At 40.0% G+C, this 24,147-nt stretch overlaps 1 protein-coding gene across 2 annotated transcripts in view; it reads left to right on the forward strand.

Moving 5' to 3' along the window:
- Nucleotides 1-23,825, forward strand: part of samtor (S-adenosylmethionine sensor upstream of mTORC1) — a 37,480-nt gene extending 13,655 nt beyond the window's left edge. Inside the window, exons 2-5 of one of the 2 annotated variants that reach the window (XM_078416677.1) lie at nt 1,096-1,237; nt 9,933-10,112; nt 13,819-13,933; nt 19,408-23,825. In XM_078416677.1, the coding sequence (XP_078272803.1) occupies nt 1,096-1,237; nt 9,933-10,112; nt 13,819-13,933; nt 19,408-20,037 (1,067 nt within the window). In that variant the 3' untranslated portion in view covers nt 20,038-23,825. The remainder of the gene's footprint in view (nt 1-1,095; nt 1,238-9,932; nt 10,113-13,818; nt 13,934-19,407) is intronic. The other variant, XM_078416678.1, reaches the window with a different exon arrangement.
- Nucleotides 23,826-24,147: the final 322 nt, after the last annotated feature.

A 24,147-nucleotide genomic window follows, 5' to 3' on the forward strand; every position in this document is an offset into this window, starting at 1 on the left:
GACAATTACTCTGCCTACCTTGTCGATCATATCCATCCCATTCGTGGCAGCGTCTGGCGATACAACTGTCAAATTTAGAACTCCAGTGGGAGCCATTCATACTTGACCTTGGGGCTGCTTTTGGAAAACAGTTAGTGGCCATTGATTTGTAAGTGATTCCAATACTGTATGCCAAATCTTGCAACATGTCTTTGCATAACCTGTCTTGGTCTCTGGTTGTTTAGGACCCGGTGGCATTGCTTCCTATTATATTTCTTCAATGGATTGTTTCCAATGGATTTAAACTTTTTAAAATGTCAATTTAGAATCTGTGCTGAGCTACACTGGTAACTTAGTATGAGTACATTAGAACATAGAACAGTACAGCATAAGAACAGGCCCTTTCACAGTAGAACAGTACAGCATAAGAACAGGCCCTTTCACTCTATCTGCACCTGATCTAAATCCCTCCATTCCCTATATCAATATGCATATCTAAAAGCCTCGTGTGGACTGAATCAGGTGGTAACGTCTTCTATCAATATTGTCAGCAGTACCTGTGCAGCTTTCGTGGTGGTAAGTTTACCTTTGAGCCTGGTGCATGTACATATACTGCATTTCCATTCAAATGTACTGGAGTAATGCAAGTCCAGTCTTTTCAGATTTTCTTTTAGACAAGCATTAAATTTCCCTATTATTAGTATTGTTTGCACAGAATGGATTTGTCCTTGCAATACTTTTGGGGAGGGAATGCAGGTGTCAGTTGTTTTAGAGTCGGTGAAAGTCTTTTTTAATGCTACTGGTGAAATAGCCACTGAAGATGTTGTTTCCGGCATAATTTATGAAAGAAACTGGAAGTTTACAGTCAAAGCAAGGAATGGTTACTATTTACTGCTAATACGATTTTACCATTTACAGATATTTAACTGGCTTCACTTTGCCGTCCCCGAGTCTATTTAATTTTTGATAGGATTTAATTCAATTAAAATGTCATGATTTAAATTATGGCCGGGCCCCGGGGGAGTGAAACTAATTCATTGGATATGAAGATGACTTTCTTTTCCAAAACTAAACTATTTGCAGATCGTACATAACTTTCTCTTCCCTCCCATACAGTGGGAGATTTTGACAAGATCTGGCGTGAACACTGTGAAGATGAAGAGACTCTAAGTGAATATGCTCTTGCAATGAAGAATTTAGCAGATAACCACTGGGCTAAAAGCTGTGAGGGCGAGGGACGGATTGAGTGGTGTCGAAGGTAAGGTTTAAAACCAAAATATTTTCATGGTTTTGATTTTCTTTCTTTTAGGTAAAGTTCAAATTTCTTCTCCTTGATTATGATAAGCAAGTAAGAAATGGCTACCAAATGGGAGAGAAATATTCCGACTAATAATTCTTTGGCATAACTGCACCAAGTTTTCTCACTGATGGAGACATGTATTGTTGAATGTCACAATTATTTTTCCAATTATTATGTTCTGCCATCTCTTTTCCTCACTTTCTTTCATTGGTACAGAGGGGTCTTAATTGAACAGCTATTGAAAATGGGGGTAAAGATTGTAATGAATGATTAGTTTGGATCAGTTCAATACAATGTGGGAAACATACTAAATTTGAGTTGCTTGCGCTTTATAATTGCAATGTTCAACAAGCACTAATTACAGGTCCACCACCGATTTTTCAAAAAACTAATGGTCTGGTGCCTCCATTAATCTGCACAAAATCACGAGAGCGCACTGGAAGATCCCCACAAATGTAGCGCCAAGGCCGGGTAAGGTGGTCGATCTCTATCTCATCAGGACTTCTGCGCTGATTGGCGGTTCGCATTTGCCACCTGTGGCCGGGGCGCTGCAACTCTGGCCTTGCTGGAGCCGGCAGAATAGTTTTCATAGACAACTTCCGAGGCAGACTTTGCGGGCCGGTAATGTAGTCTCTCTTTGGCCTTGATAGACTCCTTGAAGGCCATAGCCTCTGTTGGTCTGGCAAAACGGATAATCTAGAAAGGCTCTGGCGCCAAGTGTGCCGGAAAATCAGTGGGGGACCTGTATGTTGTTGAGTTGCTCGTTTCCTAAATGGCAGCTAACTTTATCAAGGAGCTAGCACCAGTTAAAATTTGCCTGTACTATTTAATGAAAGCATGGACCAAAAAAGGGAGCTACATTTTGGTTCTTTCAGATAGAAGAGACAATCATTGTGATTTGTTGAAAGGTTTATGGCACAAAATGAGTGGTGCAGAATACAGAGAGGTAGAAAGATGTGCTTGTTTCCATGAGGTGCTCGTAACAAATGAAGGGAATAGGAGGAGATGGTTGTGGTGGTGAAAAGCTGGGGTCATTACCCAAGACCAAAATGCAGGACTCTAATGTTTGAAGCCCTTGCATGCCTGATCAAGGTCTCGTGAATGCAATTTTTAAATATGGCCTTTTTTAAAATAAGCATTCAGTGGGGTATACAGTGCATTCAGAAAGTATTCAGACCCCTTCACTTTTTCCACATTTTGCTATGTTACAGCCTTATTTTAAAATGGATTAAATTCTTTTTTTTAAAATCATCAATCTACACACAATACCATATAACCATATAACAATTACAGCACGGAAACAGGCCAGTTTGGCCCTTCTAGTCCATGCCGAACACTTTCTCCGACCTAGTCCCATCTACCTGCTCTCAGACCATAACCCTCCAATCCCTTCCCATCCATATACCTATCTCAAGTCAAAGTCAAAGTCAATTTTATTGTCAATCCTCAGCCAGTTTACACAGACAGAAAATCGAAATACCGTTTCCCACAATCCCGAGGAACAAAGTGCATAAAACTAAGTTAAAATTAAAAAGGCACAGCAAACAACAATCAACATAAAATATAAAATATAAAATATAGTCACTTCAAATGCGTTAAAAAAATTTTTTTTTAAAGTGTCTGGTGCTGGATGTGCGTGTGTGTGGGGTGTTAAAGTCCAGGTCCAATAGGGGCAGGGGAGAGAGGAGGAAGGGAGGGGAGAGAGTTCAGCATCCTGACAGCCTGGTGGAAAAAACTGTTCTTTAGTCGGGTGGTGCTTGACCTCAGGCTGCGAAACCTTCTCCCTGAAGGCAGGAGGGTGAAGAGGCTGTTGGAGGGGTGGAAGGGGTCACCCACAATGCTCAATGCTTTGCGGGTGAGGCGGGTGGTGTAAAGGACCAGGAGTGTTGGGAGTGAGGCGCCAGTGATCCTCTCAGCAGTGTTCACTATGCGCTGCAGGGTCTTGCGGCTGGAGGCTGTGCAGCTTCCGAACCACACAGTGATGCAGCTGCTGAGGATGCTCTCGATGGCGCCTCGGTAAAAAGTGTACATGATGGGTGTGGGGGCTCCCGCTCTCTTCAGTTTGCGGAGGAAGTAGAGGCGCTGCTGGGCTTTCTTGGCGATGGACGTGATGTTGTTGCTCCAGGAGAGATCCTCGGTGATGTTCACCCCCAGGAATTTGGTGCTGCTCACCTGCTCCACAGCAGCACCATTGATGGTCAGTGGGTGGGGGTGTTGGGTGTGCGTTCTCCTGAAGTCGACAACAATCTCCTTTGTTTTCTCCACATTCAGGAAGAGATTGTTGTCTGTGCACCACGCGGCCAGCTGGTCCACCTCCTTCCTGTAGTGGGTCTCGTCGTTGTTGCTGATGAGACCCACCACTGTTGTGTCATCCGCAAACTTGACGAAGTGGTTGGAGCTGTAGGTGGGTGTGCAGTCGTGGGTCAGCAAGGTGAAGAGCAGGGGGCTTAGCACACATCCTTGTGGGGCACCCGTACTCAGCGTGATGGTGTCCGATGTGTTGCTGCCGACCCGTACGGACTGGGGTCTGGCAGTGAGGAAGTCCAGCAGCCAGTTGCAGAGAAGGGGGCTGAAGCCCAGATTTGTTAGTTTACAAACCAGCTGCTGGGGGATGATGGTGTTAAATGCTGAGCTAAAGTCTATGAACAGCATCCTAACATATGAGTTTTTAGTGTCCAAGTGGGTGAGGGCTGGGTGTAGAGCAGAGGAGATGGCATCCTCAGTGGACCGCTTAGCTCGATATGCAAACTGAAACGGGTCCAGGGAGGGGGGGAGGTTGGATCTGATCTGTTTCATGACCAGCCTCTCGAAGCACTTCATGATGGTTGAAGTCAGCGCTACAGGGCGGTAGTCATTGAAGCAGGATGGAGAAGACTTCTTGGGCACAGGTATGATGGTGGTTTCTTTGAAGCACAAGGGAACAACAGCCTGGCTCAGGGAGATGTTGAAGATGTCTGTGAGGACATCTGTGAGCTCAGCTGCGCAGTCTTTTAGCACACGACCAGGAATGTTGTCAGGTCCAGAAGCTTTCCGGGTGTTAATCCTTAACAGTGTGCTCCTCACACTGCCTGGAGACAGACAAATAGCCTGGTCGTTGGGGGGGGGAGTTGTTTTCTGCGCAGGTGTGTTGCTCTGTGCTCTATCTAATTTACTCTTAAATAATAAAATCGAGCCTGCCTCCACCACTTCCACCGGAAGCTCATTCCATACAGCCACCACCCTCTGAGTAAAAAAGTTACCCCTCATGTTACCCTTAAACTTTTGTCCCTTAATTCTGAAGTTATGTCCCCTTGTTTGAATCTTCCCCACTCTCAAAGGGAAAAGCTTACCCACATCAACTCTGTCCGTCCCTCTTAAAATTTTAAAAACCTCTATCAAGTCCCCCCTTAACCTTCTGTGCTCCAAAGAATAAAGACCCAACCTGTTCAATCTCTCTCTGTAGCTTAAGTGCTGAAACCCAGGCAACATTCTAGTAAATCTCTGTACTCTCTCTATTTTGTTGACATCCTTCCTATAATTTGGCGACCAGAACTGCACACCATATTCCAGATTCGGCCTCACCAATGCCTTGTACAATTTTAACATTACGTCCCAACTTCTATATTCGATGCTCTGATTTATAAAGGCAAGCATACCAAATGCCTTCTTCACCACCCTATCCACATGAGATTCCACCTTCAGGGAACAATGCACAGTTATTCCCAGATCCCTCTGTTCCACTGCATTCCTCAATTCCCTACCATTTACCCTGTACGTCCTATTTTGATTTGTCCTACCAAAATGCAGCACCTCACACTTATCAGCATTAAACTCCATCTGCCATCTTTCAACCCACCCTTCCAAAAGGCCCAAGTTTCTCTGTAGACTTTGAAAATCTACTTCATTATTAACTACACCACCTATCTTAGTATCATCTGCATACTTACTAATCCAATTTGCCACACCATCATCCAGATCATTGATGTAAATGACAAACAACAGCGGACCCAACACACATCCTTGGGGTACTCCACTAGACACTGGCCTCCAACCTGACATACAGTTGTCAACCATTACCCTCTGGTATCCCCCATTCAGCCATTGTTGAATCCATCTTGCAACTTCACTATTAATACCCAACGATTTAACCTTCTTAATCAACCTTCCATGTGGAACTTTGTCAAATGCCTTACTGAAGTCCATATAGACAACATCCACAGCCTTGCCCTCATCAATTTCCCTGGTAACCTCTTCAAAAAATTCAAAAAGATTAGTCAAATATGACCTTCCAGGCACAAATCCATGTTGACTGTTCCTAATCAGGCCTTGTTTATCCATATGTTTATATATATTGTCCCTAAGTATCTTTTCCATTAATTTTCCCACCACAGACGTCAAACTAACAGGTCTATAATTGCTAGGTTTACTTTTAGAACCTTTTTTAAACAAGGGCACAACATGCGCAATGCGCCAATCTTCCGGCACCATCCCCGTTTCTAATGACGTTTGAAATATTTCCGTCATAGCCCCTGCTATTTCTGCACTAACTTCCCTCAATGTCCATGGGAATATCCTGTCAGGACCTGGAGATTTATCCACTTTTTTTTTTTTTTAAAGTGTCCGTACCTCCTCTTCTTTGATCCTCATGGTTTCCATCACTACTCTACTTGTTTCGCTTACCTCGCATAATTCAATATCCTTCTCCTTGGTGAATACCGAAGAAAAGAAATTGTTTAATATCTCCCCCATTTCTTCCGGCTCAGCACATAGCTGTCCACTCTGACTCTCCAATAGACCAATTGTGTCCCTCGCTATCCTTTTGTTATTGACATATCTGTAGAAACCCTTGGGGTTTACTTTTACATTACTTGCCAAAGCAACCTCATATCTTTTTTTTGCTTTTCTAATTTCCTTCTTAAGATTCCTTTTACATTCTTTATATTCCTCAAGAACCTTATTTACTCCCTGCCGCTTATATTTATTGTATATCTCCCTCTTTTTCCGAACCAAGTGTCCAATTTCCTTAGAAAACCACGGCTCTTTCAACTTATTATTCTTTCCTTTCCACCAAACAGGGACATAAAGACTCTGTACTCTCAAAATTTCACCTTTAAATGTCCTCCATTTCTCAATTATATCCTTCTCATAAAACAAAATGTCCCATTTCACTCCTTTTAAATCCTTTCTCATCTCCTCAAAGTTAGCCTTTCTCCAATCCAAAATCTCAACCCTTGGTCCAGTTCTGACCTTCTCCATAATTATATTGAAACTAATGGCATTGTGATCACTGGACCCAAAGTGCTCAACACATATCCGTCACCTGCCCTGTCTCATTTCCTAACAGGAGGTCCAACACTGCCCCTTCTCTGGTAGGTACCTCTACGTATTGCTGCAAAAAACTATCCTGCACACATTTTACAAACTCCAAACCATCCAGCCCTTTTACAGAATGTGATTCCCAGTCTATGTGCGGAAAATTGAAATCACCCACATTCACTACTCTGTGCTTACTACTAATATCTGCTATCTCCGTACATATTTGCTCTTCCAATTCTCGTTCCCCATTTGGCGGTCTATAATACACCCCAATAAGTGTTGCTAAGCCTTTCTCATTTCTGAGTTCCACCAAAACAGCCTCCCTAGTCGAGCCTTCAAATCTATCCTGCCAGAGCACTGCTGTGATATCTTCCCTGACAAGCAATGCAACACCTCCACCTCTTGCCCCTCCGATTCTATCACATCTGAAGCAATAAAATCCTGGAATATTTAATTGCCAATCGCAACCATCCTGCAACCCCATAATACAAATTATGTATTATCGCAACCATCCTGCAACCCCATAATACCCCATAATACAAAAGCGAAAACATGTGTTTAGAAATTTTTGCAAAGTAATTTAAAAAAAAAACTGAAATATCACATTTACACAAGTATTCAGACCCTTTCCTCAGTACTTTGTTGAGGCACCTTTGGCAGCGATCACAGCCTCAAGTCTTCTTGGGTATGACTACAAGCTTGGCACACCTGTATTTGGGTAATTTCTGCCATTCTTCTCTGCAGATTCTCTCAAGCTCTGTCAGGTTGGATGGGGAGCTTCGATACACAGCTATTTTCAGGTCCCTCCAGAGATGTTCGATTGGGTTCAAGTCCGGGCTCTGGCTCAGCCACTCAAGGACATTCACAGACTTGTCACGAAGCCACTCCGTTTTCTTGGCTGTGTGCTTAGGGTCGTTGTCCTATTGGAAGGTGAACCTCTACCCCAGTCTTAGGTCCAGAAGGCTCTGGAGCAGGTTTTCATCAAGGATCTCTCTGTACTTTGCTTCGTTCATCTTTCCCTTGATCCTGACTAGTCTCCCAGTTCCTGCCGCTGAAAACCATCCCCACAGCATGATGCTGCCACCACCATGCTTCATTGTAGGTATGGCCAGGTGATGAGCGGTGCCGCTTGGCATTCAGGCCAAAGAGTTCAATCTTGGTTTCATCAGACCAGAGAATCTTGTTTCTCATGGTCTGAGAGTCCTTCAAGTGCCTTTTGGCAAACTCCAAGCGGGCTGTCATGTGCCTTAAACTGAGGAGTGGCTTCCGTCTGGCCACTCTATGGTAGAGTCTGATTGGTGGAGTGCTGCAGATATAGTTGTCCTTCTGGAAGGTTCTTTCATCTTTCATCTCCAGAACTCTGGAGCTCTGTCAGAGTGACCATCGGGTTCTTGGTCACCTCCCTGATCAAGGCCCTTCTCCCCCAATTGCTCAGTTTGGCCGGGCAGGTGGTTTCAAGGTTCTTCCATTTAAGAATGACGGAGGTCACTGCTTTTCGGGATCTGCAATGCTGCAGAAATTGTTTTATACGCTTGCCCAGATCTGTGTCTCGACACAATCCTGTCTCGGAGGTCTACGGACAATTCCTTCGTCTTCATGGCTTGGTTTTTGCTCTGACACGCACTGTCAACTGTGGTGCCATATATGGACATTATTATGGAGCAACAGTTTGGTAGATTTGTGCATGTACCTGTCTGTGTTTGTCTACATTAGGTTGTGTGAGTGAACTTATGACTGTGTATGTTTATGAGCATTAATACTTTGTGGAAATAACTGCGACAATCCTTGTGTAACAAGGGTGTATGCATGGGTGTATTTAAGTGAGCAAATGTGTCTGTAAAGATGCATGTGTCCATATGTGCGTGATCCACAATCTACTGTGGATCAGATCTGTGCTGTTCAAGTCAGGAGTTCTCCCTGTGAAGGAGTGTTTTTTCTCCGGGTGCTCCGGTTTCCTCCCATACTCCAAAGATGTGCAGGGTTGTAGGTTCATTGGCTTCTGTAAAATTGTGAATTGTCCCTAGTGTGCGTAGGATAATGCTAGTGTGCGGGGTGTTCGCTGGTCGGCGTGGGCCGAAGGGCCTGTTTCTGCGCTGTATCTCTAAAGTCTAAGGTCTAAAGTAAAAGAATGAAGTTGGAAAGGAGCTGGATGGGTGGGAAGAAAGTGAAATGCTTGTGAAGGGGTGAGCTGTGGCCAAGATGAACAAACGATGCAGCTCTACGGAGACTCGGGTCACTAAAACCCCGCACACAGACTCTCACACACATGGCTGCGATGCTCTCATGATTTAAATCAAGGTCACCCTCCCTCCCTCCCAGCTCTAAGGCCTCTGCAGCTGTCCTTGTGGGCCACGTATCCCAGTGAGCTGATCATTCTCTGCTGCACGCAGCTGCCCCCACCTGCTCCTCCCTCAGCCCACCCACGTCACGTGTGGGCCTTCCCAAATCATTTCCAATCAATTTAATTTACCACTGGTGGACTCCAATCAAGTTGTAGAAATATCTCGAGGATAATCAATGGAAACAGGATGAACATAAGCTCAATTTTGAGTGTCATAGCAAAGGGTCTGAAAACTTTTGTAAATGTGATATTTTAGTTATTTCTTTTTAATTACTTTGCAAACATTTCTAAACACCTGTTTTTGCTTTTTTTATTATGGGGTATTGTGTGTAGATTGATGATTTAAAAAAATAAGTTTAATCAATTTTTAAATAAGGCTGTAACGTAGCAAAATGTGGAAAAGGTGTAGGGGTCTGAATACTTTCAGAATGCACTGTAGATCAGCTAAAGAAATGGGCAGAGAGTTGACAGATGGAGTTTAATCTGAACAAGTATGAGGTGTTCCAATTTGGGGAGGAGGGTGGAATTATCAAATTCTATAGGGCACAGCTTTAAGGTGAATGGGGACAATGTTTAAAAGAAAAGTATGGGGCAATTATTTTTACATAGAGAATGGTGGGTGCCTGTAATGTGCTGCCACAAGTGGTGATGGAGGCTGATGCAATAGTTGCGTTTCAGAGACTTTTGGATAGGCACATGGATATAAAACGATATGGATAATGTGCAGGCAGATAAGAGTTTATCTTGGCATCATTTTTGGCAATGACATTGTGGGCCAAAGGACCGTGCTCTTCTGCTCCATGTAAACTCTCTGTAGAGAATTCTATATTTGTTGCCTTCTCAGGAATTAACATTTTATATGTTCAGTTTTTCAGGCATTGATTTTTGTTGAATGTTTTAGTTTTTGAAGATTTTATAACTTTCTTTCCTTTCTGTATTTTACATTATTTAATTTAATGTTAAATTACATCTTTTAATTTTTTTAATCCTTATTTATACTATGCTTTTCTTTAATAGTGTTTGTCAAGAATATTTTCTGAATGGTGGAATGAAGAGAGTACTTGAAAAAGATGAGAAAAGAGCCCGACTTGCTATTTCCATGGCTACTCCAATGTTCAGCTTGCAAACATCTGAAAATAAAGATGATAATTCTGCCACTAATGGTATAGTGACGGGTTTAAATGCTGCTTTCACAAAGTAAGTGATGTAAATAGACCTTATCCACTCAAAAAGCTGTGGTATACCACTAAGATTTTGATCTTGTTTTGCTGGAAAAAAATGGTTCACCTTAATCCTTTTATCCACTTGTTTTTGGTATCACTTCCATGGGATAAAGATTCTGAGAGAATCTCATGACAACCAATTTTGCCACTGGACTCCATGTGAAGTCTTGTGATGGCGTGAATTGATGGATTTAGCACTCCAAAACTTCCGGACTTCTGTGTATGATGTTGCATGCAATGAGGTCCCAAGGTTGCATTTAAATGGGTCAGCGCAGAGTTCTGTTTGGAATTCTAGCAGTAAGTGCAAAGTACAGACCATTGTTATAACACCAGTGAAAATGCAGTTTTTGTTTTTTGCCTATCTTCTCTGAACATGACATTTTCTTACCCCACCAAGTTTGCTGTCTATCTTAGCAAGGTAAGTTTGCCTTTTGCCTTTGGTGAGATTATGCAAGCAACCAGAATAGTCAATCCAAAGCACTATTAATTTGACACTCTGCCATATGTTGGGATGAAACATTATGGCCGAATGGAAGCTAGCCGCTTTGCAGTGCAGCTAGGCAAATTCATTTGTGATGATCCACTCATGGGCAGAGCTGCGTGTTTTTAAAGCCAGGTCTTCCTGAAATTCAGCTCATTTATCATTTGTGAAGTGACTTTGTTTCTTTACCAGAAGCCACCAACTCTGATTTGATGAGAATAACCACATGATTCCACGGCTATGATTAATAAATCAGAACTGGAATTGGACTGGAATTACCATCACCACTCAAAGGGGCAGGTGGTAGGGAAGGGGGAAAGAGCAGATCTTCAGGTATTTGAAAGCAAAATCCAACGTGAAGCTCCTGACCTAAAGAACAGATTATGAGTGGCGAGAGTTGGAGAATTCCTGCAAATGGCTGACAAGCACAGCATGCATGGATTCTTCACTGCTGTCAAGGCTATCTACCAGACTGGAATCCAACTCCCATTGGCTCCTTCCAAGTACTAAGAATGGGCCTGGCAACATTCCCAAATCTTCTCCGCACTCTTTCCAGCTTAATTACATCTTTCCTGTAGCAGGGTAACCAAAACAGAAAATAATACTCCAAATATGGCCTCACCAGTATCTTATTCCCTGCTGTTTTACAGCATCTATTTGAATGAATGAATGAATGGATGGATGGATGGACGGACGGACGGACGGACGGACGGACGGACGGACCAAGTATGCATATACAAGGAATGTGCCTTGGTGCTCCGCTCACAAATGACACACAAACATACAGTTAACAATTAAGAATAAAGCATAACCACATCAAAACAATAAAGATGCAACATTACGGTCTAAACATGCGGGTAAAAATAAACCAGAGCAAAAAAGAGACTACAGACTTTGGTTATTGAGTAGAACTATCACTCTTGGGAAAAAAAACTGTTTTTATGTCTGGCTGTGGCTGCTTTGACAGTCCGGAGTCGCCTTCCAGCGGGAAGTGCTTCGAAGAGTTTGTGGCCAGGATGAGAGGGGTCAGAGATGATCTTGCCCGCTCGCTTCCTAACCCTTGCAGTGTACAGTTCGTCAATGGGGGGAAGGTTGCAGCCAACAACTTTCTTAGCTGTGCGAACGATCCGTTGCAGCCTCTGGATGTCGTGCTTGGTGGCTGAGCCAAACCAGACCATGATGGAGAAGGTGAGGACAGACTCAATGATAGCAGTATAGAATTGGACCATCACTGCCTGTGGCAGATTGTGTTTCTTCAGTTGCCGCAGGAAGTACATCCTCTGTTGGGGCTTTTTGACTGTGGAGCCGATGGTGGGCCCCTATTTAAGGTCATTTGTAACATAAGTGGAAGGTTTCGCAAAGTGTGTGATGCCTTATAGAATTAAGCAGAGAACCATAATCTTATGTAGCCATCTAATATCTTGTGTGATACTGAAATTCAAATGTATATTCAAATTTTTAAAAGAAAGACACAAAATGGTGGAGTAACTCAGCAGGTCAGGCAGCATCTCTGGAGAACATGGATAGGTGACATTTTGGGTTGTGTCCATTCATCAGACTAATAATAGGTAATAGGTGAACACAGGCGAGGGGTAGGCAGATTGTTCGTCAAAGGCCAGAGAAGAAAAGACAGGTGTGAGCCCAAAAGGATAAAGAGTTACAAATTGTGAAGCTCGAGGATAGAAAAGTTGTGAATTGTGAAGCCGGTAGAAGGGATGCAGGGGGAGGGTAGAAACCGGTGGAAGTTCAGCCAGGATTTGGGCGGGGGGGGGGGGGAGAGAAAGTGGATGGGTTCTTGGAAGAAGGTTTTTTTATTTCTTTTGTTGATAACAGAAAACATTAATGAATGTTTCTGCTGCATTTTTAGTGCATTATTATTATATTAGTATAACTTGGTGGACCAATAAGAATGGATTAGGAGTAGAGATATAAATTGTAATTATATAAGTACAATAACACATACTAGGAGAATTAGTTTCATTTAGTTTTTTGCTATTTAATAAATAACGATCCATATTACAGCATCTTTAATGTGGTGTAGCGAGTGGAAGACTTTAATAAGTAATGTGGCATAATAACTTTAGAAGTTAAGCTAAACATTAAATTAATCAACTGAATGAGAAATATTTAATGTTGAATGAGAAGAAAGGGAAGAGAGAGAGTAGCACTGGTTTTCCAAACAATGGAGACTGCTAATGCAATCTTTTGTGTGGTTTTATTATTGTCTTATGTACTGAGGTGCAGTGAAAAGCTTTATTTTGCATTCTATCGAACACAGATTAGATATATTATAGATTCAATCAGTTCAAACTCAAGTACAATAATAGCGTTAAAGCGTAAGATACAGAGTGAAGAATATAGTTCTCAGCATTATAATGCATCAGTTCCACGGATTGTCAAATATCCTCAATGGAGTAGAGGTGAATCGATCAGTACCCTAGCTTATGGAAGGTCTGTTCAGAAGCCTGATAACAGAGGGGAAGAAGCTGTGGAAAAATATCGAGACATGACAGAAAGGAGAGAGTAATCCACAGCTTCTTCCCCTCTCTTATCAACTTATAGCTTGAATTTATATGAGCACTTTAATTACAGGTGGGAATATCGGGATTTAAGAATTGGGATAATTTGACTGGTAGTTTGAAGATAAAAGATATATTTTCTCTGTGACCATCTGTGTTTCCTCGGGGTTCTCTGATTTTCTTTGCATTCCAAAGACATGCTGAATGGCAAATTAATTGGCCAATGTGAATTGCAGGGTTTTAGTGGAACAAAGGGCCTGCTTCTGTAAATAATGTTTACTGTTGGACTGGATATTATCAGGTATTTCCTAAGGGCCAGATCATTCTTGGTTTTAGTCTTGGTTCTATAGAAAATCACCAGATACTTAATGTTCAACTAGTCATTGATTTCTATGATTGAGTACTGCAAATGAACTCTGAGACCAGCTATGGAGGGAATGCCAATGTAGGTGCAGTGAGCAGTGGTGTGGGTCCACTTGGCATCCAGTCCCTTGGCTTTACATAAGCTAACTGGGCTTTGTTGCATGACCCCGCTCCTTTGAATGGAGTCACTGACTAAATAAAAGTTACATGCCAGAAGCAGATTTCTCTTGTATAATTTGTATTCTCTGAAACTACTAAATTGTGAAGTTGAATCTGGATGGTGCTAATCATTTAACGTTATCTGTTTTGTTTTCTAGTTTATTATGCTTTTCAGGAAAGATCCGACTTCTGGATGTTGGCAGCTGTTTTAATCCATTTTTGAAGTTTGATGAATTTCTAGCAGTTGGTATTGACATCGTGCCTGCAGTAGAGGTAAACTATCATACATTATAAAGTATTTCTGTAAATTAACTAATTAAGCAAACAGCTCTTTTGAAAAACAAAATTTAATTGGAAAGAGCTAATGTGGGAGAGATTGTATTTTTTTAAACTTTTTGGAGGTTATGAGTTTAAGAGGGATACAAGAGTAGATTTACTTCATTTGGATTTCAGAAAATTATATTTAACACAACACCACATTCTCTCAATCTTAACAAATATTTCAATGGGTTGGACAGTTACATATTGAGCTGGATCTTGGAAGAACTACAAAGTGTAATAATTCTGAAATCCTGATGGTTCAGCAAGTGGCTCAGCAGTTGATGTTTCTCGTACTCCGAACAAACTCATTGGGACCACAGTAAACCTTATATTGTGCAATATCTTAAAATAAAAGTGATTATGTTGATAATGGAATAAGATTCATTCGGCTGGAAATGTTGCAGGTCCAGCTCTTCCAAAGTCCTGAGCCTGCTGGATTATCTGTCTTATTATGTGCAGATACTTTTTAATTGAAAACTGGTGCCGGGCTTTCACAGAATGTAATATTGGTCCTTTGGGTTTATCTATCTTAGTTTTTATGTTTGTGGGTTAAATTAGGTGCAAACATTAGAGGTATTGTTTTATTATTGTCACGTGTACCAAGATACAGTGGGAAAATGTTGTTTGGCATGTCCTCCTCGCAAAGCATACCATACATGAGTACATCAGGTAATGCAAAAGGGGGGAAAAACAGTGCGAAATAGAATGTTACATCTACTGAAAGAGTACAGATTTGAAAAAAGTGCAAGGGTTGCAACAAGGTAGATTAAAACATTGGGAAGTCTTCCATATGAGAGGTTCATTCAATGGTCTTAAAACAGTAGTGGAAAAGCTGAGGGTTGTGCTGATGGTTTTGTAGCTGTTTGGACCTCTGGTGGGACTGGAAGTGTGTTTATAGTATTTTGGTAGCGCAGGTTCACAAGTTATAGGAGTAGATTTAGGCTATTCGGCCTATCGAGTACTCCGCCATTCACTCATGGCTGATCTCTGCCTCCTAATCCTGTTTTCCTTCCTTCTCCCCATAACCCTTGACACCCGTTCTAATCAAGAATTTGTCTCTGCCGTAAAACTATCCACTGACTTGGTCTCCACAGCCCTCTGTGGCAATGAGTTCCACAGATTACTCTTGAAATTAGCCTGGTTAAAGTCGCTGGCTATGATGAACAAGACCTGGTTGTAGTTTGTTTCAAGGTTATTGGTAGCGGTGTATCCAGTGCAAGCTTCATCAGTGATACTAATTACTGAATGAACATAATCCAAAGGAATGTGAGCAAGTTAAATCAGTGAGCATGGAAAAGGAAGTTGAATTTAATGAATGCAAGTGCAAATTCTATACCTTAAAAAATATAGTGCATCAGTGTTTTTGCTTTGAATACAAAAGCAATCCAGGAGCAAAATGTGCTTAAATCTTCTTGTTTCATCAATTAGTTTTTGTGTGCAACTTTTTGCTTAAACTCAATTATAAATTGTGTAACATAAAATCTTCAATGAACCTACAGAATCATGGACCATTTTAGAATGGGGTGCTTTGTTACCTATGAGTACTGCTTTCTTCGGTACTGTTTTATTTTTGCAGTTGAAAGATGGGTTAATAGCCAATGAAATAAGCTTTTTTGTTTTACTATGTTTACTCACAGGGAGTCGATGTAATTTCACAAAACTGAACATGTTTTTGACAGGATTAATTGATTTAATTGAAAAAAAATCTGATATTTTTATCATTAACAGCAGTTAAAAAATGCCGTTAGCATCTTTATGCTCAAACTGTTTGATTTTAAGAGTCATTTTGTAAGATTGTAAATGAGCGTACGATTCTGTGAATAATTTGATCTTAAGATGATGTTAATCTTTGGGGGAGTTGTTTTCAGTGCGATATTTCTTAAAAAAGCAAAAGGGCAAGAAAAATGCCATTAGGAGGCAGTGATCACAACATGATAAGTTTTACTCTGCAAATGGAAAGGCAGAAGGGAAAATCGGAAGTGTCGGTATTACAGTATAGCAAAGGGGATTACAGAGGCATGAGGCGGGAGCTGGCCAAAATTGACTGGAAGGAGGCCCTAGCAGGGAAGACGGTAGAATAGCAATGGCAGGTATTCCTGGGAATAATGCAGAGGTTGCAGGATCAATTTATTCCAAAGAGGCGGAAAGACTCTAAGGGGAGTAAGAGACACCTGTGGCTGACAAGGGAAGTCAGGAACAGCATAAAAATTAAGGAGAGGAAGTATAACATAGCAAAGAAGAGTGGGAAGACAGAGGATTGGGACTCTTTTAAAGAGCAACAAAAGTTAACTAAAAAGGCAATACGGGGAGAAAAGATGAGGTACGAGGGTAAACTAGCCAATAATATAAAGGAGGATAGCAAAAGTTTTTTTAGGTACGTGAAGAGAAAAAAAATAGTCAAGGCAAATGTGGGTCCCTTGAAGACAGAAACAGGGGAATTTATTATGGGGAACAAAGAAATGGCAGACGAGTTAAACCGTTACTTTGGATCTGACTTCACTGAGGAAGATACACACAATCTCCCAAATGTTCTAGGGGCCGGAGAACCTAGGGTGATGGAGGAACTGAAGGAAATCCACATTAGGCAGGAAATGGTTTTGGGTAGACTGATGGGACTGAAGGCTGATAAATCCCCAGGGCCTGATGGTCTGCATCCCAGGGTACTTAAGGAGGTGGCTCTAGAAACAGTGGAAGCATTGGAGATCATTTTTCAATGTTCTATAGATTCAGGATCAGTTCCTGTGGATTGGAGGATAGCAAATGTTATCCCACTTTTTAAGAAAGGAGGGAGAGAGAAAACGGGTAATTATAGACCAGTTAGTCTGACATCAGTGGTGGGGAAGATGCTGGAGTCAATTATAAAAGACGAAATTGCTGAGCATTTGGATAGCAGTAACGGGATCATTCCGAGTCAGCATGGATTTACGAAGGGGAAATCATGCTTGACAAATCTACTGGAATTTTTTGAGGATGTAACTAGGAAAATTGACAGGGGAGAGTCAGTGGATGTGGTGTACCTCGACTTTCAGAAAGCCTTCGACAAGGTCCCACATAGGAGATTAGTGGGCAAAATTAGGGCACATGGTATTGGGGGTAGGGTACTGACATGGATAGAAAATTGGTTGACAGACAGAAAGCAAAGAGTGGGGATAAATGGGTCCCTTTCGGAATGGGAGGCAGTGACCAGTGGGGTACCGCAAGGTTCGGTGCTGGGACCCCAGCTATTTACGATATACACTAATGACTTAGACGAAGGGATTAAAAGTACCATTAGCAAATTTGCAGATGATACTAAGCTGGGGGGTAGTGTGAATTGTGAGGAAGATGCAATAAGGCTGCAGGGTGACTTGGACAGGTTGTGTGAGTGGGCGGATACATGGCAGATGCAGTTTAATGTAGATAAGTGTGAGGTTATTCACTTTGGAAGTAAGAATAGAAAGGCAGATTATTATCTGAATGGTGTCAAGTTAGGAGGAGGGGGAGTTCAACGAGATCTGGGTATCCTAGTGCATCAGTCAATGAAAGGAAGCATGCAGGTACAGCAGGCAGTGAAGAAAGCCAATGGAATGTTGGCCTTCGTAACAAGAGGAGTTGAGTATAGGAGCAAAGAGGTCCTTCTACAGTTGTACCGGGCCCTGGTGAGACCGCACCTGGAGTACTGTGTGCAGTTTTGGTCTCCAAATTTGAGGAAGGATATTCTTGCTATGGAGGGCGTGCAGCGTAGGTTCACTAGGTTAATTCCCGGAATGGCGGGACTGTCGTATGTTGAAAGGCTGGAGCGATTGGGCTTGTATACACTGGAATTTAGAAGGATGAGGGGGGATCTTATTGAAACATATAAGATAATTAGGGGATTGGACACATTAGAGGCAGGAAACATGTTCCCAATGTTGGGGGAGTCCAGAACAAGGGGCCACAGTTTAAGAATAAGGGGTAGGCCATTTAGAACGGAGATGAGGAAGAACTTTTTCAGTCAGAGAGTGGTGAAGGTGTGGAATTCTCTGCCTCAGAAGGCAGTGGAGGCCAGTTCGTTGGATGCTTTCAAGAGAGAGCTGGATAGAGCTCTTAAGGATAGCGGAGTGAGGGGGTATGGGGAGAAGGCAGGAACGGGGTACTGATTGAGAGTGATCAGCCATGATCGCATTGAGTGGCGGTGCTGGCTCGAAGGGCTGAATGGCCTACTCCTGCACCTATTGTCTATTGTCTATTGTCTGTAGGAAATGTAAATGAGACAAGCTAAACATCCTTAGAAATTGTTGAACTTGAGGCGCTGAAGGGCGTCAATGAAATTTGAAGTGCTGTCCATTTAATTTACATTGAACTTCATTCGGTTAAAGCAGAAGACAGTAGATGGAGAAGTAGGGGTAAGAGGTTGTGCGAGAATTAATGTGATAGGATATTAGAGGTTCGGGAATACACGTACGGAATGAATGGAGATGTTCCACAGTCACTTAATCTGCAATTTACCTTTTCATGTAGAAAAGTCCCAAATGAGACCAGTTCTGTGTTCTAGCTCCATTGAAGAATCGTAGTGTTTGAAACTTATTAAATTGAAAGAAGTACAAGTAAATGACGGCAAAGAGGAGTCATGAAGTACAAAGAGGAGTGAGGACAAAGTGAACCTTCTTGTGGTAGAAAGCAGATCAGCTGAACACAAAAATGCAGAAAATCAACATGATCGAGGATGCGGTCAACTTAGAGAAACTGAAGTAATGTGAAGATGTGCCTTTAGTCGAGAATAGAGCATTAGTTTACAGGCAAGGAATAATTCTTAGGTTCTGAGAGCTGGCTATCTAAAGCAGTTCTGTGCTTCATTAAAGTACCAATATCCTCAGGTAATGACTGTGATGGAAATAATGCTTTATTTATGGATCACTTTTGAGCTCATGACTTGAGGCAGATAACTGGCATCTGTTAAAGTGATGCAGGTTGCTTTATTTTCTGACCAAAAAAAAATAGATTTAAAAAAAAATTAATGGATAATTTAAAATACTTTTTACTGTACACAAGTATATTACAGATACAGGTGTCGCTTTACTAACATGTTAAAATCAATGTTTATAAATTTGTTTAAAATTGGATTAGCAAGCAGGATATTAAAAATGTTAGTGAAGACTTGAATAGTACAAATATTACATCCTATAATTGATCTTGAGGTAACAAAGGAAATTTTTGCTAGGTTCATTATTCCATGTTTATTAATATGTTAAATAGAATCTCGGAAAGAGCATAATTTATTACAGTGTTGGTCATTATTTTATTTTCCAGAACAGTTGTGTTAAAATGTTAATGTAAAGTAAAAATTGCAAGAGCATGGCACTGTATTGTACGATTGTTACAATTGCATTGTGCAATCTTCTTGCAAAGGTTTGCTAGTTTTTAAACCGTAGTGAAATAATTTTACAAATATCTTTTCTTTTATGCAGAGTGTGTATAAATGTGATTTCCTCAATCTTCAGTTGCAGCAGCCTCTTCAGCTTGCTCAAGATACAATAGATGCCTTTCTCAAACAGCTAAGAAGTCCTATTGACTCCCTCCCAGGAGAACTGTTCCATATAGTTGTGTTTTCTCTTCTGCTGTCTTATTTTCCTGCCCCTTATCAACGGTGGATCTGCTGTAAGAAAGCCCATGAACTTCTTGCACTTCATGGTTTGCTCCTAATAATCACACCCGATTCCTCTCACCAAAACCGTCATGCCTATATGATTAAGAGCTGGAAAACTGCTATAGAATCTTTGGGATTCAAAAGATATAAATATGTGAAATTCTCCCACATGCATCTGTTAGCTTTTCGGAAAATTTCCCTGCAGACAACAAGCGACTTGGTCAGCAGAAATTACCCGGAGATGCTGTTTATTCCACAGGATTTCAACAATGTGGATGAAGAAGATTGCTCAGAAACTAATTGCCAAGATCGCTCAGAAAGTGAAGATGACCAGATAGCTTACAGTTTTACGGAGCTACCTGATGCTCCATATGACTCGGACTCTGGGGACAGCCAAGCGAGCTCTATTCTATTACATGAAATGGAAGATCCAGTTTTGCTTTTAAGCTAACCAGGATTGGTGATTAGGTTGCTATCAGAGCTGCTGTGTTGCCAAAATAATTCTGCATTGCATAACTCTCATATTAAATTCAGAAGATGCAGTACAGTTTGCACATAGAAAATGTGAAGCATTTACAAAATGGGCTATTTTTTCCATCCATTAGAAAAATTGAAGGCACTTGCGAGATATGTAAACAGAACAAACACTTTGTCATGTCATTAAGGCAACAAGTGTAAATCACAAGGAAGCTTACTTCTTAAATGATATGGTGATGTAAATGTCAGATACTGCAATAGTTCTTCAGCCTTGTGAACTGAAAGTCAAGCAAGCCATCTTGTAGTTTGATGTATCACAAGTGGCACTTACAGCTGCAGCATGAACAACAGATGATAAATATAACAATTGGGCTGATAGTAAGGGGGAAATCTGACTGACTGGTCACTGTTGTATCATTCTTTGATTCCAGCTTTTCTCGAGGAATCACATTCCTGCTCTCCTAGTTGGCTCACATTACCAATTTGTGAGCTGCTGGGACATTATTTAAACAATCTGCAAATTCTGGTGCATTTGTTGCTTCTCCTTACTTTGTTGCTTTGATAGATTGGAAAGAAAATGCAAAATACATTTAAGAAGTTAAGCTTCTGCTGACTACCTGCAGTTAGGCTATAATTCGCACAACCTTTGTGTGAAATTGTACAGTTAGTCCCACAAAATTCATTGTTAAGTTATCTTGACAATTTTTTCTGTTGAGTTTTTGAACAAACTAGCATTGGTCTTGTTGAAAGACATGTGCTGTCCTGTCTTTGCGACCTTTGGCTGATGACCTTACAAGAAGAAAAATGGTGTGGTCTGTTGTCTATATCTGTTAGAAAGCTGTCATAAGTATGTTGTGAAACAAAAGAAGTCTTTTTGCATAATTATGTGCCACAAAACTAGACAGTTACCTGAAATTCATCTTATTTTAGATGTTAGTAATCCACAGCCTTTTCACGCTGTTAATTTCTAACACATCAAATAGAGAATTGTGTACAGATTACCCATTTAAGAGCAAATAGTATTTACCTGAAAATAATTTTCATCTATGCTATCAAAAAATATATTGCAAACAATGTGGTTTACTTCCTGCTTGGAATCTGCCTTTCTTTATTTTGTATCCTATAAATCAGCAGATAGATAAACACCCTTTCACTTCTATCGAAGATGTACTTGTTTTTGCCTTTGGCCCAGTAAATATCACCTGCTTCATGGTTGTTTATCTGCCTTTTAAAACAATATAAATTACAGCATGTTGGTGCTGCCAATTCAACATGAGAAATTTACACTAATCTCATGCCCCAGTAATTTCCCTGTTATTTTTCTGTGCTATTCAATTTTGGATATTTAACCAACTCCCTTGAAAAATTCTGTGACAATGGTCACTTGTAAAATGTGGTAACTTGGAGATAAATCATTTAGTTTGGTAATCTACCTGTGGCAGTAAAAACTGAAGAACATGCCAAAGACAGTTAAATTTTATTGTGTGATTGATTAGGTAAAATGTTTTCTCGCAGTCATCCCATGGCTTAATTCAACTTTTCTTTGGATTTGTGGGTAATTTGAGAATTAACTAACTTCTTAACTCTTGATTCCTGAAGGACCTTTACTTTTAATTTGCTTCTTTAAATGCATTCAAACTACAAATGTCGCATTCGAATCCTACAGCTGAACCTAATGGTATGGTATGAACTGACAGAGTAAATACTTCCAAAAGGATGAAATCTTTGCATTGCTAAACCTGATTAATATTAAATGATTTAAACACTCAAACAGTCAAAATCATTTTGCAAGAATGCTACATTTGCTGCATGAATATACCCCAAAATTACCAAAAACTGCTATTTTCAGAACATGTCTCATTCTGAATGTTCTAAGTGTATAATTATTAACTGCAGCAGTTAAATGTTTTCTCTGCAAATGAATTGTAATTTTATAGTGAATTTTTCATCTTGATAAATTCATTGAAGAATCATTAAAATTTTGAGCCATTTTAATAACACTAATCATATACTTTCATTTGCAGTTTTTTTTAATATATTGGGAGAACTGTTTTATCGTCTGCCTGATTATCTTACTAAACAAGTTCCCAAAGTGAATGCTCGGACAAAACTTATTTCAGTATCATTAATTGAATTAGCAAATCATGATCACTATCAATTCTTATCTTTTATTTGCTATTAATTTATGATTTGTATAAATCAAAAAGCTGGCGGTTGATCATTTGAACAGGATTATGTATTTGTTATCTTTTCTGTCGTTTGATTGTGTAAAGAGTTTGGAAACAGACTTTCAGTACAGTACACATTCAAATGGAAATGGTCATCTATGTGAAGTGCTGGTAATTGCAGGTAACAAGAATTACCAGCATATGTAAGTAGTAAAAACGAGTGAATGATCAAACTTTTTGATACTACAGAAATATACAATTTGAAAAGATTCCCATAAACAAACTTAAATTAAAAAGAGCAATAAATAAAGGCTGTAGTTAAATGTAGATTTATGTCTTTGATTGCAGACTAAAACATTTTTAAATTCACATTTTTCACAAAAAAGCACAATTCTGCATGAATTTTGTAGTATTAATATGCAGCAATGAAAAATTAGAATGTTATTGAAGTGTGAGGATAGAAGTAATTTACTTAGCATTGGAATTTTTTTTACAAGATATTCTGTTCAGCAGCCAAAGGTTAGGTAAAAGACATATTGGAAATGCCACTGTGTGGAATTGCCTCAGTGTTGCATTTGTTTACCTCATAATGAGGCTTTGCACTCAAATCTGGTGACCTAGGTTAAAACTATTTTATTTTTAAGTAAACCAGGTGATACTCCATTTTCTCTTTAATTGTTTAAATTTGTTTTCTTGTTATTTTCTACGACATTAGAATTAAAATTTTGCACGTGTGATATGTTCAGCGATCTTTTTTGTTTTGTTTTCTACTTTATTATAAAACTCATTGTGCTGTGAATATAGACCCACTTATAGATGCATTGAAGTAGCATCTTGTTTGCTTGGGTTTCCGTTAAACAAAGATTAGTTAGGACCTCACCAAACTGAATTGTCGATGACCATTAACACATTTCCATCTTAAACTAAAATAATTTGCTAAAATTTGTTTTGAAGAAATGTACATTTTCAGAAAATAATTCTAAGTAACCACAAATATGTTCATTTCCATTGTTCTCAAACCTCACATTACAGAATGAGTTAACTTGTAATTGGAATTTGTTGCAGCCTATAATAGTTAATCCTCAAAATAGTTAGGAATATGATTATACTAAATCTCTGCTTTTCAGCAAGTTAATTTAAAACTACCACACTGTTCAAGTTGTTAGTCTGAATTGAAATATTCAAGCTTGTTACCCAACGTTGGTTGTTATACCATGTAAAATAATACTTGCAGAAAATATAATGTTTAACGTGAGGCGAGGAAACACTGCTGAAAGCATTAATGCCCAAGTGCAGATTAGTTGAATGGTACATTTGGGACTAAAATATTTCTAAAAGTTTTTTCATATTTTGGCTTACATGATCTGCTTATGTTGAACAAGGGAAATTAGACTGCTGTCTGATGATACCTTTCTTGTTTTTGTATCGGCTCCACTAAAATTAATGTGACCTTTTTCTACACTGTAAATTTCATTTTCATACTGGAAGTGCTTTAAAATTATTCTCATTGATAGTCAGGCTGTTAAAATGCATTGTGACATGGCCACATTTTCTGAATGTCAGGTGTGTAGTTACTTGGGCAATAAACTGAAATTTACACCTAAAAATATATTGATTGGATTTTTCTGACTGAAATGTAAAGCACTCGTTTAAACTATATTTATCTTATCCAATTTGAAGCAATGAGGTAATCTGATCAATAGGTACTTTGAGTTTGAAAGTGTGAGTTTAAAATATGCATTCTTTCCCACAACTGTCATAGGAAAACTTTAAAAAATTGCAACACAGCAATGTGCTAAATGAATGTTGTGGTTCAGCTTCAGAAAGCTTTTTCTAATCTGACAATTTTAGTTTGAGAGACTTTACTCAAATTTACAGATTTTTTTTGTTGTTGCTTGGAGTTGTATTTGTTGTTC

The sequence above is a fragment of the Rhinoraja longicauda genome, chromosome 20 (genome assembly GCF_053455715.1).
Source record: "Rhinoraja longicauda isolate Sanriku21f chromosome 20, sRhiLon1.1, whole genome shotgun sequence".
In the NCBI taxonomy this organism is placed as follows: Eukaryota; Metazoa; Chordata; class Chondrichthyes; order Rajiformes; family Arhynchobatidae; genus Rhinoraja; species Rhinoraja longicauda.